This window comes from Gouania willdenowi, chromosome 16 (assembly GCF_900634775.1).
Source record: "Gouania willdenowi chromosome 16, fGouWil2.1, whole genome shotgun sequence".
Lineage (NCBI taxonomy): Eukaryota > Metazoa > Chordata > Actinopteri > Blenniiformes > Gobiesocidae > Gouania > Gouania willdenowi.
The window spans coordinates 12,043,748-12,066,709 of record NC_041059.1 but is presented as its reverse complement, the minus strand read 5'-3'; the positions used below and the strand labels follow the sequence as shown (position 1 = coordinate 12,066,709).

The window sequence follows — 22,962 nt, the reverse complement described above, 5'->3', positions numbered from 1 at the left end:
TTTATATATATATACTGTATACTGTATATATTTTAGTTTTTTCTATATTTCGTGACTGATTTTTTTATTTTAAAGTCTGTTTTTTCTATTTAGTTCTTTTGGTTAGTTATTTTGGTTATTTATTTTGTCTGTTATTAGTGACTGTTTTTATTTTTATTTTGTTGAGTCTTTTGTGTTTTGTTTTTTCTGTTTTATTTTTTACTGTTCTTATTTTTTTTCTTGTTGTTTTATTGCTTGTGATTCTCAAATTTCCACTACCGTACTTTCTTTTATTGTGACATTGAATGTGTTCTTTTATGATTTGATTTGATCATTTCCCCACCACCCTGAAATAGGACAAAGCGGGTCTGAAAATGAGCAAATGGATGGATTTTTATTATTTTTATTTATTGTTTTCAGTATTTTTAATCATTTTAATGTTTAGTTTGATGTTTAATTTAATTTTTAATTTAATTTTTAATTTATTGTTTAATTTAGTTTTTAATTTAATTTTGAAATTTAATTTTATGATTTAAATGTATGATTTTGTTTGTGGTATTTAGGTGGAATAAATTAGTCTTTTAGCTCAGGGCCTCTCAACTGGTGGGTAGGGACCCAAACGTGGGTCGCGGACGTGCACTGGGTGGGTCGCGGACAGTTGGTCAAACATAAATAAATACTTAAAGTCTCTCATGTTGTCTTTTAAATAAACTTTAATTTTGAAAGGCATGCTGTGGAATGCATGTTGCATAGCAAAATATTTAGATTTATGTTTAAAAAAAGATCACGTATGTGTGTTTTCAACAGCTATTTTGGAAAAACTAACTTTGGTTGTTAGAAAAAAAAAGTGGGTCGCGATTTAATGACCGTGGCAAAATGTGGGTCCCAGTGTGAGACCAGTTGAGAACCCCTGCAGTTCTTCAGTTTTCAGCTTCATTCTAAATAAGCCCATGTCCTACTTGCTGTGTGCATGTAAATAGTCGATCATGTTGTGAGACCTTTTCCGATAAAACATTTAATCACCATTGAACCTGTTTTGTGTTTTCAGCGTCCTCCTCTCGCTTTAAACTGATTTTAAAAAATGTCTCACAGAATCTCTCAAGTGTTTTGTGTCTGCTGCCTTCAGTTTTCAGACAGCAATCACTTGCAGGGATCTGTCTCTCGGGACGATGTGACCACTCGGTTTGTGCCCTGATTGCCCTGATTTCCTCCTCCAACCTTGATTGCTTTTACTCGCATGTGATTGTGCACCCTCCGTATTACAGTATTGGTGTTTTTCACCCTTTTCCTTCACACCCCAGTATTCACTTTACTGTGTTATTTCCCTTTGTATCCAACGCCTGCAGCTCTAAATCATGTATTCGCTCCTTCTCCAACTTGTTCTTCTGTCTGTCAAGGCCTTGCTTGTTGTGTCCATCCTCTCATGTCTCCTATCAACCCTTCACCTCTCATTCACCCCTCCTGTTTTCCTCCCTCTCTGTTTTCTGTGTCAGTAGAACCCTTATGGGTACACAGACATTCTGACTGTTGGCTGTGCCGTGGGGGTGGGCTGCTGTTTCGGCACTCCTCTCGGAGGTACTGTACAACTCGCATGCTGCCCTTTAAAAAGTATATGATACCAAACACTTCATGCTGTGTGCCGTTTCTTTGATTTAATGTGATTGGAAATATAGAATTGGAAACTGTGGATTACGCTCAGAATTAAAAAAAAAAATTCAAAGAATGAACATATACATGTAAAATTAATTAAACTATCAGAGTAACTAATAATCAGTCACAAGTGTAGTCAGCACACTATTAGCCATAACCTTAGTCAAGCCTTACAAACATGACAAGTACATTTGGTTACACTTTACTTGATGTTTTATATATAAAGCTGACATTATCTGTCATTAGCATGAACAAGGTGTCATGAAGGCTGTGATTAAGTGTTGTTTGCTAAATTATGACACCTTTGGAGCTATGTTGGCATTTTTTGGGTTTAGGTGGAGGGATCCAGTGGGGTTAGATTATATAGGGTTAGGGGTTTGGGGGTTAGGCTAACGAACAACACTTAATGACAGCCTTCATGACACCTTATTCATGCTAATGACAGGTGTCATGTCATAATAATGTCAGCCTTTATGTGTAAAACTTCAAGTAAAGTGATACCGTACATTTGAATAATTTAATTTCACTTCACAACAAACAGCCACAGCATTACGACCACTGACAGGTAAAGTTGACTCCTTTCATTGTTACTATGGCAGCTCTCAGTGGCTCAGTCAGATTAGACATATTGTTTTGAATCATTTTCAAAATGAAAACAATATTAAAATAACATTTTAAAAAAGATGTAGATTTTAATTATTTTTTAAATTGGTCAATGTCTTGTGAATTCATACTGTATATCAAGTATGGAAGAATTCAAGGAAACTTTCTAATGCACTTTAAAAATAGCTTATGAAACCATTACAATCAAATTCTGTATAAATATATTGATGCTGTGAAAATATCTATTATTGACTCTGAATCACATAAAAATCAATAATCATTCAGTAATTCTAAATTCAATTTTATTTGCTGTACGTAGCTCAAATAGATGTATTTATGCAACTTAAATAGTAGTTTTTATCTCTGCTTCTGTTCTGCTCCTGCTATGCTGTTCCATGTGTCTGAAGATGTTTTTGGATTAGTTGCTTCCCATAATTATTGATTCTTCCCAATGTGCATGTGTGTACAGTATGTGTGTGACATTGTAAGTGTGCGCATAGTGAGTTCTCACTCCTGTTGTGTTTAATGGCCTCCTCTGATTCAAGTGTTAGCGAGAACTTATCTCTGATATCTCTTCTCCCTATGTGTCCCTTTCTCCTCCTCCCTCTTTCTTCCTCTCCACTCCTTTCTCCGTCATCACCAGGGGTGTTGTTCAGTATTGAGGTCACGTCTACCTACTTTGCAGTGAGGAATTACTGGCGGGGATACTTTGCCGCCACGTTCAGCGCCTTCATATTCAGAGTGCTCTCTGTTTGGATGAAGGACTCTGGTAAGAAGCTGTGCATACACACTGAACACTGAGCGCACACACAAAGCCTCACTAAGTGAGTAAGACAGCTGAGTTGGCATTCTGGTGGAAGCTGCTGAGTTGATGTATCTGCTTCTTTAGATAAACTCCAAATGTTTTAAACCATCGTCAACAGTAAGAAAGCAATTCAGCTTCAGCACATTAGCGTACTACTTCTGTTTTAAATAGTTAACAGACTATTTTACTGAAACATTTAATAAATACTTAGAATTATACATTGTATTTTTAAAAATGCATGAATTTGGTGTAGATGGCATGAGTTGAATTGTCTTTACCCTCGAATTATGTATTGTACAGTAATACTAATCACACATTTACTATTAGAATCAATATAGAAGACGATTATTCTAACAGTGTCTTTCAACCTTGGGGTCGTGACCCCATGTGGGGTCACCTTAAACGTCGGGGTCGTGACCCCATGTGGGGTCACCTTAAACGTCTAGGAATTGATAAAAAAAATAAAAAAGTTACTGATTAAATTTTTTTTTTAATTATTCTTTTCAAACTGAAATTACCGGTACTACACACAACCTTAAACTTATATACTTTCAAGTTTTGAAATATAAATCGAGTTCAAGTGAAATGCGGTATAAAAATATCTGAGCAGGCGCATCTTTGTCACTAATCTTTTCTACTTTGTATTTGTAACAGTATAACAAACATGATTAAAAAAAAGTCTGGGAACCACTGGTCTAACCAGAGAAAACAGAAAAACAAGTTGAGCTACAATAAAATTGAAAGAACAATTAACCTTTTTTAAATAGAAGATCAATAAAATAAATAAATAAATAAAGAAGCTGCAATGCAGTCTTAAAAAAAGGGCGATAAATCTATTCATTTTCACCAAAATGAGCACAGTTCTCAAAGTCAGCAAAAATGAGACTTAAAAGTTATTTAAAGCAGGTTTCAGGGTTCCTGTATTTGCAGAGAAAACAGTCATGTTTTATTTATTTCTTCTTCTCAGTTTTGTGATATTGGATATTAAATTACAATCAATATGACTTTTCTATGCGTTTTTCCCCCTTTACAAGTGTTGCTCTTTTTAAATATATCTAGAGGTTTTTAGGCCGGCCTACCGGACTCAAAACCCAAAAGAAAAAAAAAAAACAAAAGTTGATTTCTTATTTATTTGCAAGTCAAATATTACGATGATTGGTGGTACCGAATCATTGGCACATACCAATTAATAAATGGGGCGCTTTACCCCATTCTTGTCAGGGGGGCCGCTAGGGGGCAACCGGGGACCCCAGTTTCAAAAGACTACTCCTCCATTAGTTCTCATTAGGAATGCAGTTTGGTATGAATACTCTATGAATGAATATGATGAGACGCTCTGAGCCCTTCTCTTGAAATGGGGTCCAGGGGCCCACCCCCCATTTCCGGTAATTTCTAAATTTATGGGAACATAGTCGTGTGATATATCGTTTCAAAGGTAATTATACATAGATTACTAGTATGCCTCGCACAATTTCATCCCACCCCCCATCCACTGATTTTCAGTCATTTTCAAATTTTTTTGAGAGTCAAATATTGCAACAGTTGGTGGTACCAATTCATTGACACATACCAATATGTGAATGAGGCCCATTACTCCGTAAGTGCCAGGGGGCCCCCGGGGGCCCATTTTTCAAATGACTACTCCTCTGTTAATGCTCGTTGAATCGGGCTGTAATTTGACATGGATATTCTATGAGCGGATGTCAAGAGCCTCTCAGGGATATTTTTGAAAGGGGGAGGACTGGGGGCTCACCCCCTTTTTCCGGTAATTTTTAAATTTATCAGAACATAGTCGTGTGATATATTGTTTCAAAGGCAATTCAACATAGATTACGATTATGCCGTGCACAATTTGATTTGTTTTACTCGGTGGCACCGAGTCATTTGGCTGAATTCTCGGGAACACGGTACGTGCTATTTGGCGCCGAGACGTTCTGCAGGCCTGTTCATCCAAATTATTTATCTTTTCTGTCTGCCTTAAAGTGAGAAAAGTGGCAGAAGCGTTCTCTAATCTTAGCCTCAGCAGAAGAATGTGTGAATGTTTTTGTCCACAGACCAAAGTGAACAAGTCATTTTTAATTGTTCCTTTTCATGTGCAGAATCCTCTAGATTTACATCAAAGTATTTAACTCTAGACAGAGTGATTAGATTTGAATCAGTGTGGAACGTCAATGGCGAATGCTCTCTCTTATCTTTCAGTTACCATCACAGCTCTCTTTAAAACAAACTTCCGAATGGATTTTCCCTTCGACCTGCAAGAACTGCCAGCATTTGCAATAATCGGGTAAGCACACTGTTTGAATGGTAACACAAAATCCCATTTAAACTTTAACCTTATGAGTCTGGCATGTGAGTAAACTGTTTTATTGTATCTTATAGCATCTCCTGTGGCTTCTTGGGCGCATTCTTCGTTTACTTGAACAGACAGGTGGTTCTTTTCATGAGGAGACCAACGGCTCTCACACGTTTCCTGACCAAACAGTGAGAACCAAATGCACTTCAACACTTTCCTTGCAGCTATTGGTAATGTGATGTTTGCTCTTTGACTGTGATGGAAAACTATGTTGTTTTTCATCTGAACCCATTCATGCATTCGAACCAAATCCCTTTTAATGTTTCCCAGCTGCATGCTCTAAATTCATCAGCCTCATAATGCCAGCCAAGACAGTAGCACACCTTTTAACAGCCAGTTATTCACTCTGTGGGTGAATCACTCAGTCAAGGAACATTAGTCCTCACCATTAGGAAACAAGCAGCAGCGCCACAATCAGCTCTTTGACACACTCATGATCACGCTGTTATTTGTGTAATGTTTGTCCTAATGACAGCGTCTCTTACTGCGTTTTTTTGCACCTCCAGCCGTTTGATCTATCCAGGCGCAGTGACGCTCATCATTGCCACCCTCACATTTCCTCCTGGATTTGGACAGTTTATGGCCGGAGAGGTGAGATGGAGCAAATTCACGTTAGGACAATTTATTTGTGTGAGGTTGTTACAGTGATTGTTGGAAATTTAAATAATTACAAGTACTTAATTCACTATTAAATGGTGAATTTGAGCATGAAGTACTTGAAATTCAGCTTGGGAACAGGGATATTCGGAATCAGCACATCAAAATTGTCTAAGACCAACATGTTCTCTGCTTTTACACCAATTTGCTGCTAGTTCCAGCAATCTTTTTCAGAATCCGGCTAGTCTATTTGGGAGTTTTTGTAGATTTATTATTAGAAGATTGAAGATATATCACATCCAAATGGCTACCTTTTAGCTTTGAAATTAACCTCCTGGACCTTTTCAAGTTCATCTAAACAAGGGCAACTAATTATAGTTTTTCATGTAATAAACAAAATAGAGCATTAAGATATTAGAAGACATGGCAACTCCTAAAACCAAATTATTAGAAATGAGGAAGTCCAGCAAAAGACAAAGCCACCAGCTCCTGGTATCATTAGGGAGTTAAACTAAAGTGCTATGGCCACTTCGCCAGATGCTCAGACCTGCCACAACCCTTCACGAGGTTAGTCAAAGAAAAGATGGGAAGACGGTCTTGTCTGTAGTGCCCCAATGACTCTGCAAGATTATGGGATAGGATAGGACTGGCTTCAACAAATTCAATTAATGTTGTTTCAAATGTTTTTTGGCAATTAAAAAAGACTTTTAAAGAGTCCACTGTTGTAGACTGGGATGTTTGTCATGTTGATGCGCAGTCATGTTGGTGTTTGTCATGTTGGTCAATCGTAGCATCTGAACACAACCTTATTCAGTGCAGGCCTGAGGTTAATGCCCTTCCACACCTACTGTTCTCTTTGTATTCCTGAATCCAGACCCAATGACAGGAAGTGATAGAACTGTTGTCTGTTTTTCCTGCCATCTCCTCCTTCATACAGCTGATGCCCAGAGAGTGCATCAACTCACTCTTTGATAATTTCACCTGGACCAAAATCTCCGGATCCCCTGATCCTCCCGGCCTGGGCCGCTCCTCTGCATGGCTGCACCCTCAAGTCAGCGTTTTTGTCATCCTGATCCTTTTCTTTATCATGAAGGTATCATCCTCCTTCTCCATATTTGCTCTGTATAAATGGAATCTCTCTACTGGGACTGGTTTTGAGTGCAATCCTGATCCTGTTTTTGTGTTGCAGTTCTGGATGTCAGCAGTTTCCACCACAATGCCGATCCCCTCGGGGGCTTTCATGCCGGTGTTCATACTAGGTAAGAGGATTTGTTGATGTGAGTTGAGTATTTCCTGCTGAGCTACAGCTCATTTTGTCTTGACCATTGTGTCTTATCTCCTTCCTTAAGGAGCTGCTTTCGGTCGTCTTGTTGGAGAGATCATGGCCACTCTTTTCCCAAATGGAATTCTGTTTGATGGGATTGTATACCGCATCCTGCCCGGAGGCTACGCTGTCATTGGTCAGTCTGTTAAAATGTTTACGATTTTATAAGACACCTGGCAATAATGTAGATCAGTTTATATTTATAGATATTTTTTTATTGTTCTAGAGGCGAAAACCTGTATTTAAAGACTGTTCCAGTAATAAACAGATTGCCTACAATGAGAACAGTTCCACATAAAGGAAGAATGATCTCCAAATCACCTCTGTTAGAGGCTGCTTAATGTGTTTGGAGCATATTAACATTAGGCATAAAACTTTTACTACTAAATAATATTGAAGTAATGCACATTATCTGTCTGTACCATAGCCCAAAGAGGAAAAAAGAGTGTCAGATGATGGCAGTCACTCAGAGCTGGTAGAAAGAAACAAGGTGGAATTTGAGAGGGTACATTTTTTTGGCCCATGTCATTAATTTGGGTATTGACGAACTGAATTAATCTTTAGATGATGCTTTTCACTCTTATAAATCACTTAAAGATCACTGAGTTGTATTTATGGTTTGAAGGGCCTTCTTTGGAAAGTTCAGTGAATGGTAAACCTGTCACATGGTGAGGTATAAAGCAGGGGTTCTCAAACCACATTTTTCTCTCATAATCCTCACATCAATTAACCACAATTTACTGGGTCATTTCATGTCATTTCAACAAATGTCCCACACACTTTTGTCTAAAAAAATTCAGAAATTGTTCCGTGATTATTCAATAAAAAACTTTTTTCAAATGACATGGAATTACTGCCAATTGTACCCATAAATGCCATAGGATTTTTTTTTTTTTTTTTTTTTTTTTTTAATCTTATAATTTGAATATTTAATATATTTGCAGTAGAAATGAACTTAAAGCACCTGTATTAGTCTTGTATATAACATTAAAATATGTTGAAGTACTTTTTTGTAAGATTTTACTGTATAGTCATTGAGACAGTGATAGCACTTGACAGTGACACAGCAGTGCGTCATATCCAGTATCCAAACTGTACATGTAAAGTATGTTTGTTTTATTGGTGCATTGGGCTCCTGCCGTCATACAGTTGTGACATAATTACACAAAGAAAGGATTGTTTTATATTATTGGCTTCTGTTCCATTTGTTCACAAAATAAATTGTTTACACTGCAGCTTACTCGTCAAGAATGACGCAGAATGACGCTTGTGCTCATTGAGCTCTTTTAAAGCAAAAATGAGACGGTGACATAATTTCAGCATCTTACATAATAAATACTGAATAAGTATGTGTCTTAAATGACCAAGTGTGTGTTTTGATTTTGTACGTGTGATAGTGTAACTGTGTTTTGTCATTGTTGTGGCCAAACTTTGCAAGGTTTCTAGATTTTTTTTTATGGTAAGAAAATGATTCAGATATTTAATGATAATTTATTGTTATTATTAGTAGCCTGGTTTGTTTTCTTTAAATTAAAAAAACACAACTTAACTACCCAATCATGTCTCATTATTTTACAGAGTTGGTGGCCCTCTCCTAGAGAATTTAATGTTTTCTAATTCTACCCAGGTCTTATCTTTTTGATTTTCTTTCCTAGCATGGTAGTCATGCACCAAGGGCAGAAGAAGAGCCAGGAAACAAACTCAGACTGAAACCTCTACTCAGCCTGTTTTGTCCTGGCAACTCACTCAAATATTTGTGTTTTCCTGCATTCTTTACTTCAGATCTCAGATTGGCTTAAGTCCTGCGTCACACTCCTGTATTTCTAAAGCTCATTTACAGGACCAGGAGAAGGAGAAGAGATTCACTGTCCACTCAGAACACTTTGGATTACAATATGCAATACAATACAATAGGATTTACATACCCCAGCTTTAAGTATAATTTATTAACCAAATGAGTTCATTGTTCAAAACGAAAAGCTTCATCTCTTCTTCTAAATTCTTTTCTCTTCTCCTTTTATTTACATCAGGTGCAGCTGCAATGACGGGAGCCGTCACACACACAGTTTCCACAGCGGTCATTTGTTTTGAGCTGACAGGTCAAATCTCCCACATCTTACCCATGATGGTGGCGGTCATCCTCGCCAACATGGTGGCCCAGGGTCTACAGCCTTCGCTTTACGACTCCATCATCCAGGTGAAGAAGCTGCCATACCTGCCTGAGCTGGCCCTTGGGCACATTAGGTAAAGTCAAGTAGACGAATACGCCTTGCTCTGTTGTTCCTTCAAACTTCATTTAGAGGGGGGAAAGTGGTATTTATTGTGATGTCACTGTGTTCCCAGCAAGTATAACATCTTTGTGGAGGACATCATGGTGCGTAAAGTGAAATTCTTGTCTTCACAATCCACCTTTCGGGAGCTAAACAATCTATTAGAGACGACAAGCCTTAAAACAATCCCTCTGGTTGACTCCAAAGGTAGGTCATTGTCCTCCGAAACGTTTTACAGCATCTAGAATCTAGTTAATTTTGACTCTATCCTCTCTGCAGAATCAATGATTCTTCTGGGCTCAATTGAGAGGACAGAGCTTCAAGCTGTCCTTGACTGGTGGCTCTCCCCAGAGAGAAGAGCCTTTGAAAGAGATCAAGATCAAGGTTCACCAGGTTCCCAAGTTAGTTGGGAGTCCTTCACCTTTGTTGATGAGGAACGAGGAGAACAGAGCGCACACAAGGTTCAAAAAACATCTTCAACCAATCACTCATTCAGCTTTTATTCTAACTTTACTGTTGTAAGTTCCTTGGAGCATTTATGTGGTTGACACCAGGACAAAATAAAGTCCAAGCATTGCCAGGTCGCTGGTCCCCCTCTGAGGGAACACACCGGGCAAGATGTAGAATTCATCAGTTTGTTTATCAGCAGTCCTTTCTTCTCCAGACTGATGCACCCATGCAGGACGAGTGTAACGGACCTATCGCAGCTCCCAGAGCCCAGGAACTCACCACCAACCACACAGACACAGACCCAGGTACAATGGTGACCCTACAGCTCACTCATAAAACATCACTCTCTCACTCCTCTGACATGTGTCGTCGTTCCATTTCCTCAGACAAGCGCAAGCTGCCGTCTGTCAGAATAGCCCTTCAGAGACTCTTCTCCTCATTGTCTTCATCAAGCCAGGCAGAAACGCAGGTACAAAGATCACCTTCACACATTTATCCCTTCGAGGCCAAAAAGGCTCAAAAGACCTGTATATCAATGGCCTGCTGTCAACTTGGCAGTGACAGCTCGGGCAGGGGCAGCCATCGAGCATGGCAGCACCAGCCAAACTCACTAATGGATTGGGAGGGGCAGGACATGATGCATACTAAGTAGAATGAATGCGTGAGGCACTGGGGTTGCCTGAGGTAATCTGCTATATTTTCACTGGTATGTTTCCAAACTCTCTTTACATCCTGAGTTGTTATTATCTTATCGAAGCAAAGTTAACATAGGACTGGTGAGTATTTACACTTTTCAAATTATTTAGGTCATATATAGGGGTGTATTGCTATAGTGACTGTTAAAGGGGAAAAAGCTGACTATGAAAGAAGAAATATATATACAGAAGCATGTTGGAAGGTAGAGAAATCTCAGTGAGGCAAGAGTAATTTAATGATAGGAATTGAGGAAGGAGAGTATAAGCAGGAGTTTAGGCCATGCATGTTGCCAGATTGTTGGGGTAAAACAGCAAAGGTGGTCAAAGAAACTGACCAGAGTATGTGGTGTTTTTCTAAACATGGAAAGAGAAAATGGGAGGATTCATTGGTTAAAAGTCCAGCAAAGTATCTATAAGATGTCAACAATGAAATATAAGGAGGAGTGAAGAGACGAAAAAGGTCTGCCATATACAATACATACCCTTCCACACTGTACATCACCGTATCGTACCTTAGCATTGCATAGCATATTCTAACGTACCATATCAAAGAACACTGTAGGCTACAGTACATACCATAATAGCATACCTTAGAATTGCATAGCATAGCATACCCTACTGTATATTGCATATACCATACCAAAACATACCACATGGTACCATTCTGTATCATTAGGATAAATCAGTGTCCATAAAGGTCATTAATGTGACTGAGTTTAGTTGGACATGATTTTGATAATTCACAATCTCTGTCCACAAAAGTTCAGCCATGTGTCCTGAAAACTCACTCAAGGCTACATCTCAGGTTTAGCGCTGAACGTCCCACAGGGCACGAGTAACAAATTTGGAAAAACAGCTACAATGTTTTATTTTATACATGAAAAGCTTCTAGGTTAGACTGAATGCCTTGAAAAGAACCAATCATGTCCCAATCTTCTCTTCCTTGCAACTTTTGGTGCATATTGTGTGATGAGTGCTATGCAGTGACGTGCAGTCAGGGTAGGCATGGTTGGCAGTGCCTCCCCAAGGGTGAATTGATATTTTGATTATTTGTTTTAATTACAATATAATTATAAATGATTTATTTTTTCAATTTCCAATAGCCTACAGTGATTCTATAAGTTTGAAAGTGCCAGAATTTTGTGCTTCTCATAGCCTAAATGACTAAACATCGCTATTTCCTGGTACGGCAAAGACGCTGCACAGTTTCACTCCACTAAGGCAGGAGGAGGCCACACCCCCTCCCAAAGGCACATCGCTGCTCTGCCTCTAGCCCCATAGTGTGTTTTTATGTGTTTGCACATGCGCAGTCAGTTCCCCAATGTAAAAAAACAATTAAAAAGGCAGCTCTCTACGCTGCCTTTGGACATAACCATGCTATGCTAAATGCTATACTTTAGTTCACAGTGCATTAGTGAATTGATACAGCGTGTACGCTGCTACGTTCTCTAGCTCGTGGGCGGGATAACGCCACAGGAAGAATGCGCTAGAGACAATATAGAAACTGTCTTTTGAGGAAAAACAACAGCTTTTAAAAGATGGGAAACCAACACCTGAGTTACCAGACCTTCAGCAAAGGTAAGGTCAGAAAATTGTTTGTACTTTCCACAGTGAATGGTATGAAAGGAAGAATTGGCTTTGTGGATGCGCCTCACTAAGGCTGTTCCGAGTTGGCGTAGCTGTCATTTTCTCCGTGTTTCTGTGTTTCCAACACAAACAATGGATGTGCTACCGTGCCATGAGATATACTGTATCTTGTTGGGACAGTATGGAGGCTATATTAAATAATTGTTTGTTTCTTTAATGGTGTTTTGCGATGTTGATTTTGTTAGATTAACACTTTGCCAACCGAAACATATGGAATTGTCATTGGTGTCGACATTGGTGGTCTCGATTTGCAACGCCCTGCCTACCCAACCCTAGTGCTCACGTCACGTCACTGGTGCTATGAAATGACTTATTGTGTTTGGTGCTACATTCATTTGGATTGAATTAAGTTGAGTCGATACATTTTTCCTGTGAGGAAAGCCAGATTCAGTAGCCACTCTGCATCAGTTAGTAATGAGGTACCCAACATCCAACAAATCCATGAAAGCCTTGACATCATTGGGCAAGGAAAGAAAATGTTATGCTCTCTTATCTCTTTCTTCAAACCACATTCAGTGCATGTAAAAGAGGACATCAACACATTTATTCCTCCAAGGAAAATGAGGCAAAGTATCAATGACCTTCAACCTTTTCCAACGTTGATTATTTGACCCGTTTTGAATCACCCGTGTGCCCTTTATCATATTTTACAGAGTATGAACTAACTTCACTTTTCCTCATCCACTTTAAATGTTGGTCCTTCCACAGGAGACCATGCCCCATCCTCTGACTGACGGCATGTCTCCAGAGGAGGTACCGTTCACCTTTGATCCAGCAGCATGTGCTCTGTGCACAAACAAGTTTAATAGATAGCTAGAAAACACTGCCTACTCTGAGTGCGTATCTTTTATTGTCTTTCATTGACTAATGCAGATCAAAGCCTGGGAAGAGGCTGAGCTTGAAAAACCAGTCGATATGGAGCAGATACGCATTGATCCGTCACCATTTCAGTTGGTTGAGAGAACATCTCTACATAAGGTAAAAACACTGTTATATTTATCATTTTTAGAGGCAAAGAACAAAACATTTAAGCCTCTGAGCAGTATCACAACCATTTATTCCCTCTTCTTTTGTTTAACCAACATGGATCATTAATGTAAATGAGCTTCAGCAGTTTTCAGCTGCACTTGATCATACAGAAGACAGGTAATTTAACTTTGGATTAATCATGTCCTCTGTCTTACTTCTCAGACACACACACTGTTCTCCCTGCTGGGGCTCAGTCACGCCTATGTCACCAGTATTGGAAAACTGGTGGGTGTCGTGGCACTTAAAGAGGTAAAGACACTATATTTTACCCACTTTCTACTGGTTTTTTCTTCTCGAGGTTTGATTCCATAATCTGTCTGACAGAAAGCGCTGGTAAGCTTATTCTCAGAAAAAGTTGCTATGCTATGTGCTTCATGCTTTTACGCTCTGATTCATGCAGTTTCATCACTCATGACTCTTTTTTTAAATGTTCCCCTTTGTGATGTCATGTTGCCACACGTAATCATCTTGTTGTCGTACAGATGATCTCTCCAAGTCTTTAAAAATGTTTCTGCCCTAACAGCTACAGAAGGCTATAGAGGGATCCACTCGTAGTGGAGTGAGACTTCGTCCTCCTCTGGCCAGCTTCAGGGACGCCAGCAGAAAAGCCAAGAAGCACCAGCCTCCGTCATCCACTCCTTCCTCACCGACTCGGGACAGAGACCTGTGGGAGGAGGGAATGAGGCGGGAGGAGGAACTTGTGATAAGGGAGTCCAACAAGGATATTCGAGGAGTTCCTGGAGGAGACACTGCTCCACCATCGCCAAGCAGCACAGGGAGCACCAGTTTAGAAAGACGAGCTGATGGCACGACTCAGGACTTGGAGTCTCCCTCCACCTCCTCTCCTCTTACAGCCTCACCCCCTACCTCACCTGTTTCGCCCATCCTAACGCTGTCCTCCCTACAGGAAGACATTGAGAGTGAAGAGTCAGATGAGCCCATCTAGGTCATATCTGTGCTTCAAGAAGAATGTTTTTTCCTGAACCACTCTGTCCTCCACTGAGAGGCATTAGCCGTGTGGGCGGAGGAGCTGAAGCGACCTACAGCCCTCACTGACATTCAGCTCTCAGAGCGAGTGAGACGAAATGGTGCACACAGCACATTAAATTTGTCATTGATTATTATAATTTTTTTTTTTACTCTTACCACAGCCGTCTTTTTCACTCACTACTCAGTCTTGGATTTCTTTTTATGTCTCCTGAAAAGGATATGTAGTCACGTCCAACGTGTCACTTACAGTATATACATGCTACATTTATTTAATACTGGAAATCTGATCATGTGTATCTGAAAATTGTATTTGGGATAACTGACAGCAATTAATAGTATGAAAAGGAAATAATATAATGATATCTTGAACCTATTTGACCCTGAGGTCATATGATGGAGATACATTTTTAGTTATATATATTCCCATTGTGGTAAATATTTCAATTATTGTCACTATGGCCATTTCTAAAAAGAATAATAAATAGTTTACTAAATGTATGCAAGTTATTTACAGAAAAACTACATTATAATGGTGAACACGGCAGTAACAATAATGACAATGCTAATAAATCTGTTCAACATACTTAGCTCAGCTCAATGAACGCTGCCTCCAAATGACTGTGAGCTTTCAGAATCAAAAGGATTGGTTTGCAAAATTGTTGTTTTCAATTTGCAAGTTCATTTACCATAAATATAGAAATACGTTTCATCGTCTTGAAAAACAAAGAGGACTTGCTGCCATTTTAGCCCATGTATGACTGGGATGCACAAACTAAAGTCCTGTCAGAATAGTCACATTCCCAGAATGAAGTACTGGAAAATGATCTGATCATACTTAAATAGACAGCATTATGCATCCATTGAATCTACTGTATGTTAGTACATTTATCCAAAAAACAAAGAGTTGCATTTTTTTTAAACTCAGGATATTTATGCAACCCTAATAAATCAGAAGGGATGACTAAGCAAATTGAACATAAAATGTTTCTACACTATTAGCAGCTGCTTTCCTGTGTGTTTTGTTGATTTGTTTTTGTCGTGTATATGAACCAAACTGGGTTACTCCAGGACAGGCCGGACCCAGAGGTCATCTTACCATTGAACGTCACACTTTAATTGTGTGATGAGTCAGCAGTTTGGCTCTGCTGCTGACATCACACTGAGGCAGCTTGAGTTCAGCTTCAACAAAGTGATCATAACTGTGGATATAAATCCCTTTATAATCGTTACTAAACAGTCAATATCAGCTTAAATCTGGAATCATGGCATCTTACTGAAAGAGTGTTTTCATTTTTAAGTCAACAACAACCATGTCGTTCATCACTACTTTAAAAAAAAAAAAAACTTGCTAACTTACACTCATTTGCATTTCTCCTTCAACTTAACCGTTTTCTATCTTTTTTGAGTGACAATTCAATTCATAAATGCCTAGGGACAGAGGCATGGGGTGTTCAGAAAAAGGTTTAAAAAAACAAAAAAAAAAGTTATTTGTTATGCTTGCGACGCTTTGTCTCAATGTCTTTATCATTTTTGCTTATAAGGCAGTTTGTATTTATAGCCCGTTCACACTGCAGAAGTTTAAAGCGATTACAAAAAAAAAAAAAAAAAACAGTTTTACTGTTAGCCCATTCCATGTTAATAAATCACAGCAAAGAGAAGGCTATAAGCTCACCTTCAGGTAATGGCTTGATTCTATTGAGGACATTTGGCTGTTCAAGTTAACATTCAGTGCAAATTTGGCCTAATAGCAATTGTAAGTTTGGGTCATTTTTATTAAAGGAAACCTAGAATTGTTTGTGTGCATTCATCTTAGCACATTGGATAACACTTTACATGAAGTTTTATACATATGGCTGACATTACGCTGTCGTTATTTGTCATTAGTATGAATAAGGTGGCATGAAGGCTGTCAATAGGTGTAGTAAATTATGACACCTTTGGAACTATGTTGGCATTTTTTGTGTTAGGTGGAGGGATCTAGTGGGATTAGGTAAGGTTAAAGTAATAAATGACACTTATTGACAGCCTTCATGACACCTTATTCATGCTAATTACAGATGTGATGTCATAATAATGACAGCATAATGTCAGCCTTTATAGCACTTCAAGTATAGTGTTACTGCACATTTTATAGGGAAAAAGTAAGTAAATAATCTGCCTCTACAAGTGTTACTGTGGCATTAGAAGCATCATTTTTTATCAATAATACGCATTTTGAGAAAGAAACAATCCACACTTTTGTTTTCAAATGGTCCTGAGAAAACACCATAAAGCCTCAAACACTGTTTAGTAAATTTCTGTAAGTACGTTAACACTGTATAGTATAATCTAGCAGTGTGTGTCCCAGACTATGACTTTTCATATTTGGTAACAATTTAGTTGAAGATTCATACATAATCATTATTCATTATCATGAATAAGGTGTCATGAAAGCTGTCATTAAGTGTTGTTCTCCGAATTATGACACCTTTGGAGCTATGTTGGCATTTTTTTGGCTTAGGTGAAAGGATCTGGTGGGGTTAGGGTAACAAAGGACAGCCTTCATAATATTCATAATAATGACAGGTCTCATGTCATTATAATGACAGCGTAATGTCATAAACTTCAAGTAAAGTGTTACCAGAGGAGGTTGGTTTTCTCCCTGCATTAAAATCCCAGTTGTAAATAAATGGTAAATGGTAAATGGACTTGATTTTATATAGCGCTTTATCCCCACACTGAAGCAGTCTCAAAACGCTTTACATACCAGCTCATTCACCCAATCACTCTCACATTCACACACCAGTGGGACAGGACTGCCATGCAAGGCGCTAGTCGACCACTGGGAGCAACTTAGGGTTCAGTGTCTTGCCCAAGGACACTTCGACACATAGTCAGGTACTGGGATCGAACCCCCTACCCACTACCACCTGAGCCACGGTCGCCCTGTGGCTCAGGGAGTTGGGGGTTGAAGAGAGGGAGGCCGATCGAAGAGGAAAACAAAAAGGAGAGCGAGAACATGCACATGAACCCTGAGGGATTAATGTGTTTACATTACCTGGGCTGTGATCTATCACCAACCTCGTCAGGGCGACCGTGTCAGAGAGTTGTATACTCTCTGACATCAAACATGGTTCATAGAAAGGAAGATTTGTAGGAAACACATACTGTATGCACCATTAATGCTTTTAGTTTCTTTGTTTATTTGCTCTTTCTCCACCAGGGGAAAAGAAGAGGAGACAGAGGAGCAGGGAGAGCAGTAGGCAGTTTGGTCGTGCAGGGAAAAAGGGAAATGGAATGAGAATTGTTGACAGAAAAGAGGAATGTGAGGGGAAAACCATGTGCAAGATTCATCCTGTAACAACCGACCAACGAGCATGCATAGGTTGTGAGAGTTATGAGTGTTCACTGGCATTCAACCAGTCACACTGCCTCCTTTCAACAAAGTCAATCCAATTTTATGCAAACTTTTACAGAAGCATCAGATTTTATACAGCGCTTTATACAGCAGTGTCTGTTTTTCTTTAACATACAATCCCAAATTATAATCATGTTAGATATTCCAATTGCCTCAAATACTATGTAAATATAGTGGAAAACATTTTTTTCCTTCCAGGCAGTGATTCATCAACGTTTTCTTCGACAGCAGACAACATAGTTTACATACAGACAACAGACAGACATAGAGACACAGATATGCAAATTTTAGGAGACAGACAGGAAGGAAGGAAGGAAGGAAGGAAGAGGAGGAGGAGGAGGAAGGTGAATGAGCAGAAGCAGACATTGAGCATCATGACTGCAGACAAGTTACTGCAACTCTGAGAGAATGGCAGACAAAAACCAAAAAAAAAAAAAAAAAAAACCTCATTGGCAACAACGGTCACAGAGAAACCTTAACATCCACAGAAATATATTTGGCTTCTTATTAATTCATTCATTAAGAATCAGTTGAACAGAAAATCATAAGAAAATCTCCTTTCAGGTCTAAAAAGTCCATGCTTGTGACCTTGTGAGCAGATAGCCAGAAAAAACAGTCAAGCCTAAATAAAATAAGATGGTGTGACCATCAAAAAATAAAAAATACAAAGCAAAATTCTCTGCACAATATTACATCAAGAGAAACAGACTGCTCCCAGGTGGCTCAGTAAAGACATTAAAGACTGTACACGCTGTCATATTATTCCTCCCCACCAGGTAAGTTCAATAAATAAACAATATGTGCCATTGTGTAAAGACATTCCCATCACAGCTTTCCTGTTCTCACAATATTTTTTTTCTTTTCATAATGGATAAATCACGACAGATGTGAACCTTTTTTTTTTTTATTGCTCATCCCCTCCCGTCATGTTTTTGACTGAAACAAGAAGTGCTTTACAACAAACTGACACCTATTCTAACTTATACTGGAGGGGTTTCAACAAGTCAGTAGAAAAATAAACACTGTCCCTATAATATTGCATAAAGAAGCAATTCACAAATAAGTTCTTTCAAATCAACGGAACAGTTTCTCACACAATCATCAAAGCGAAGGGGGGAGAACAGTGTGTCACTGTGTCATACACGTTGTTTGAGTCCCATTCTCACTAGAACGCACCCATTGCCTCCTCAGGTGAAAAACAACCAAAAAAAAAAAAAAAAGGAATGAAGAAATGACAACACGCTTCTCAGACACCATTAGAATCACTATCACGCTCCAGGCAGCTGCTTCACTGTAATAAACGCTGAGCAGGAAGACACAAATCTGTTCAACTCCCATATTCCATCCTTCGTCTTCTGTTCTTTTCCCTGATTGGTTGACTAAGTGGCATATGTCCCCCATTTTGACTGATGATGGTTTACTTTATATACCCCCTCCCCCTCCGGTGTAAGTGATCATTTTATTTACAGTACGACATTCCTCCAGTTTATTTGTTTTTGCGTGAAGGAAAACATACTTCAGGCTAAACTGTGAGCACAAAAGAAATCCCAAAATGAAGCGGGACAAAAGAGGCATAGAAAAATAGGGAAATCATACAACAGCTGTAACTGTGAGTGTGGGAGGCATTTCATATATATATTTATATTCTTAGTCTATATACATCTAACAGAGCACACACTGGTCCGTGGGCAGTGTTTTTGCCTGCCTATTGCTGGTTACAATTATGATATTTGCGTGTGTGTGTGTATATGTATGTGTGAGTGTGTGTGTATATGTATGTGTGAGTGTGTGTGTAGTTGTGGGGGGTGAGCCAGCAGTGAATCCATTCGCAACACAAAGACTTGTTTTATTTTTTGGGGAGAAACCGCTGGGTTTTCTCTCATGTGACCCACAATGGAGACATGGAAAGCGTCACTGCCTCTTGTTGTCCTCCAGTACATTCAGAGTAGTGGTTATTGTCTTGTTTTTTTTTTTTTCTTTTGTTTTTTAACGCTTTAAAACAACAACATTTAATAAAAAGCAGCTGAGGGTTTGTGTTGTCGTGTGGCTCGGTTTTGGTTGTCAGTGGTGCTGAAAGCTTTCAGAGTCGGGAGCTCGTCAACAGTCCAAAAAGCAACCTCTGATCAGTTAGATTGCATCAGTGCAAAAGAGATTCGCATATGCAGCTTCTGTCTTTATTTTTGTTTTTCTTTCCTCCTTCCAACCCACAGCAGGCCCACTGTGGCCAAACCTGGCATACTATGGTTCAGTGCAAAGTCTATACAGTGCCGTATAGGTACAGGTACTCCATAGTACTCTGGAGAGAACATGCATACAGAGAGACGGAGTAGGAAGCACACTATCTTACAGTACAATCCTTGTCTGTGCAGTGTTCGGGGTGTGCAGTCAGCAGGTCAGGATTGTCCCTGGGTTGCCAAAACATCATAGAAAAATTCACTTTAAGCTGCATTTCACTGAAATGCCCACTTTTTCACAGCCAGCTGAAAAATAAACTTGCTCATGTTAATGTCAATAACATATATGGTATGTTTTTAATGCAGCAGGGTTGTTATGTGAATTTGATTAAACTCCATCTAATGTGTAATAGCTGTAAACACAGCAGTTCCCCAATGGGAACGCCGGCTCATCTTATCATACAGTTATACATCGATTATTGTTCTTTTCCTGCTTTATTACAAAATTATTCTCGATATAATGCTTTGTTATGGTAATTTTTTTGTTACACGCTGAGAGGGGTCGAGCTGCTTGTCCTCATAAGAAGCATGCATTATCCACTCCTCGGTGTGGATTCATTTATCCTGAAGGAAACGCTCCAGTCCATTCCTGCTCCCCTTGTTCTTCCTCACTCCTATATTACCTTTGGGATGTAAGGCTTACAAAGTATGGGTGTCCTCTGTTGCATCAGTTCTTATCTCACTTAGCAATCTGCTCAAATGATCTCCAAACCACCCCCCCCAAAAAAAAACAACCCATTGTTTTAAAACCTGAAAAGAAAGTTATTATTAGATATATATTGGATTATGACACCCTTTCCTCGCTGACTTCACGGTCAGTTTGTAAAAAGGAGTCTCGTAGCAGCCAGGACCTCAGTTGGTTGTCATGGAAGCAGCTGGCGTTCCCTCCTCCTCCTCTTCTTTCTCCTCTAATGTCTGAATGAGGCCGGAGGTGACATCAGAGGCTTTCCGCTCCGTGATTGGCTCTGCCGGTGGTTGTCCTGGGCTACTGCCTCCAGAGGCATCCCCTTGTTGAATAGGCGGAGTCAGTGTGGCTGACTCTTGCTCCAAGCACAGTGTCACCTCCTCCTCCTGATTAGTATGGATGGAGCACAACACAATGAGTCAGTGCAGAGGACACTTGGATGCAGTTTGGAAAATACGCATCATAACTGTGGCTGCTTTTCCCTCAAACTGCGTCTGTTAGTGCATGTACTTAGACTGAAAGGTTTAGTGCCTATTCATCTTATAAAAGTACGTTCGGCAAATCACGTGTTTGTTAAATATCCTTCATGACTTTACGTGGTGAATACAGGAACAAAGTAATCTGTTTTACACTCGTTTTTTTTCATTTCATGACAATATATTAATGTGAATGCATGTGGAATAGATAATAAAGGTTCCATTTTCAGGTAAGACAATTAGCGTTTAATCTTGTATATAAATCTGGAATCCTCTGGAAGGTCTCACAAGCATGCGTGGCATTCACTTGCATGATTTATTCTACAAACCAAGTTCCCTGACCAAAACGTGTCACATAAAACTAAATAGACTCAAAATGCTAAATAGACTCAAAATGCTCAGTCACCCTGAAATTCCTTTGTGCACCTGATTTTCACCTTGTCCCCTAGCTCACATGTGTCAAACTCATGGCCCGGGGGCCAAATCCGGCCCTTTAGAGCATCCAGTTCAGCCCACAGGAGAAAATAAAACATTAAATATTGTGTAAATTATATATATGTATAAGTTATCTCAAATTCACACATTTTATGAAACTTGCAATATTTTTAGGGACTTGCATTTTTCCTTTGTTTATATCACATGAATGCAGTCATTTTTAATTACAACTTGTGGAAAGAACTCACAAACAATTCCACAACATTCCTCTAAATTACACAAAAATTCCTAACAAAATCAAAAAAATTTTAGTGACTTGAACTCATATTGAAACTAGGACACAATGATGCTAAAATTGTTTTCTTTTTTCCCCAATCTAACTCTGCGGCCCACTTGAGATCAAACTGGTCCATATTTGGTCCCTTTATCAACCTCTTCCAGTCTTTGGCCTGTTGTCTATTTTCTCCATTTCTCCAATCTATCGTTCTGCCATTTAAGACACATTTCAAACTTCTCGAAAGAAAACTTTTCCAAATTTGACTAATGTTCTTATTGATTTTAAGCTGCTGGAGGTTTTTACGTTGCACTTTTTGATCATGTAAAGCACATTGAGTTTCCTTGTGTATAAAATGCGCTATAAAAATAAATTTGCCTTGCCTTGACTAACTGCAGATTACATAGCTTATTTTTGCCGTCATCAACTTTATTACTCAATTGATTACAAATAAGTGGCCCTTTTAAAAAAAAAGAAAATCCAAATTAATTAAAAGTGAACCAATAAAAGGTTATAAATGCCTAATACAGGCACAATACACACAAATCTGTTCTAAAATAACCTTTAGACAGATTTAACTGACCCAGATGAGCTCAAACATAGAATGAAATCAATGTTTACGCTTTAGATTTGCAAATTAAGCACCATGAAGGTAATCTCCATTTCTACCTGCTCTGCATATTCCAGAAAGAATACTTTCATCAGTAAGAATTCAATTTTTAAAAAAAGATCTTACTCAATGGTGACCTCACCTTGGCCGCATATTCCTCCTGCTGTTCCAGCAAAGGAGAGTGTTCCGTTCCAACCATCTCCTCCCCAGAGGGGACGCACAGACTTGGCTCCACCACCGCTGCCACACCCATGTAGCCGCCGGCCTCTGCCTGATAGGCCTCCATCTGTCCAGAGTTCCACAGATCAACCAGCGGAGGGTGAATTTGCTGAACCAGACTGTGGATGGTGCTATTGGGCGTTGCTTGCAAAGAGTGGTTGGCACTGTGCAGCCTGTGTTCTAGAGACTGGAAAACACAAGGATGAGAGTGAGTGAGAGCACTGAATAAAATAGACATGT

At 39.1% G+C, this 22,962-nt stretch overlaps 2 protein-coding genes across 9 annotated transcripts in view; one reads left to right on the top strand and one right to left on the bottom strand.

Annotated features, from left to right (window-relative positions):
- The window catches only part of clcn1b (chloride channel, voltage-sensitive 1b), a 35,883-nt gene extending 20,058 nt beyond the window's left edge, over nucleotides 1–15,825 (top strand). For 2 of the 5 annotated variants that reach the window (XM_028469746.1, XM_028469751.1), the window contains 17 exons: nucleotides 1,476–1,554; nucleotides 2,876–3,001; nucleotides 5,237–5,321; nucleotides 5,417–5,518; nucleotides 5,897–5,981; nucleotides 6,925–7,080; nucleotides 7,177–7,246; nucleotides 7,337–7,447; nucleotides 9,342–9,555; nucleotides 9,655–9,788; nucleotides 9,861–10,042; nucleotides 10,246–10,336; nucleotides 10,418–10,500; nucleotides 13,082–13,126; nucleotides 13,247–13,351; nucleotides 13,565–13,651; nucleotides 13,926–15,825. In XM_028469746.1, the coding sequence (XP_028325547.1) occupies nucleotides 1,476–1,554; nucleotides 2,876–3,001; nucleotides 5,237–5,321; nucleotides 5,417–5,518; nucleotides 5,897–5,981; nucleotides 6,925–7,080; nucleotides 7,177–7,246; nucleotides 7,337–7,447; nucleotides 9,342–9,555; nucleotides 9,655–9,788; nucleotides 9,861–10,042; nucleotides 10,246–10,336; nucleotides 10,418–10,500; nucleotides 13,082–13,126; nucleotides 13,247–13,351; nucleotides 13,565–13,651; nucleotides 13,926–14,348 (2,178 nt within the window). In that variant the 3' untranslated portion in view covers nucleotides 14,349–15,825. The remainder of the gene's footprint in view (nucleotides 1–1,475; nucleotides 1,555–2,875; nucleotides 3,002–5,236; nucleotides 5,322–5,416; nucleotides 5,519–5,896; nucleotides 5,982–6,924; nucleotides 7,081–7,176; nucleotides 7,247–7,336; nucleotides 7,448–9,341; nucleotides 9,556–9,654; nucleotides 9,789–9,860; nucleotides 10,043–10,245; nucleotides 10,337–10,417; nucleotides 10,501–13,081; nucleotides 13,127–13,246; nucleotides 13,352–13,564; nucleotides 13,652–13,925) is intronic. The other 3 variants (XM_028469748.1, XM_028469747.1, XM_028469750.1) reach the window with 2 other exon arrangements.
- Nucleotides 15,826–19,779: 3,954 nt separating this feature from the next.
- fam131bb (family with sequence similarity 131 member Bb) overlaps nucleotides 19,780–22,962 on the bottom strand; it is a 38,256-nt gene continuing 35,073 nt past the window's right edge. For all 4 annotated transcript variants that reach the window (XM_028469791.1, XM_028469792.1, XM_028469794.1 and 1 more), the window contains 2 exons: nucleotides 22,646–22,909; nucleotides 19,780–21,094 (listed from right to left, as the gene is read on the bottom strand). In XM_028469791.1, the coding sequence (XP_028325592.1) occupies nucleotides 20,876–21,094; nucleotides 22,646–22,909 (483 nt within the window). In that variant the 3' untranslated portion in view covers nucleotides 19,780–20,875. The remainder of the gene's footprint in view (nucleotides 21,095–22,645; nucleotides 22,910–22,962) is intronic.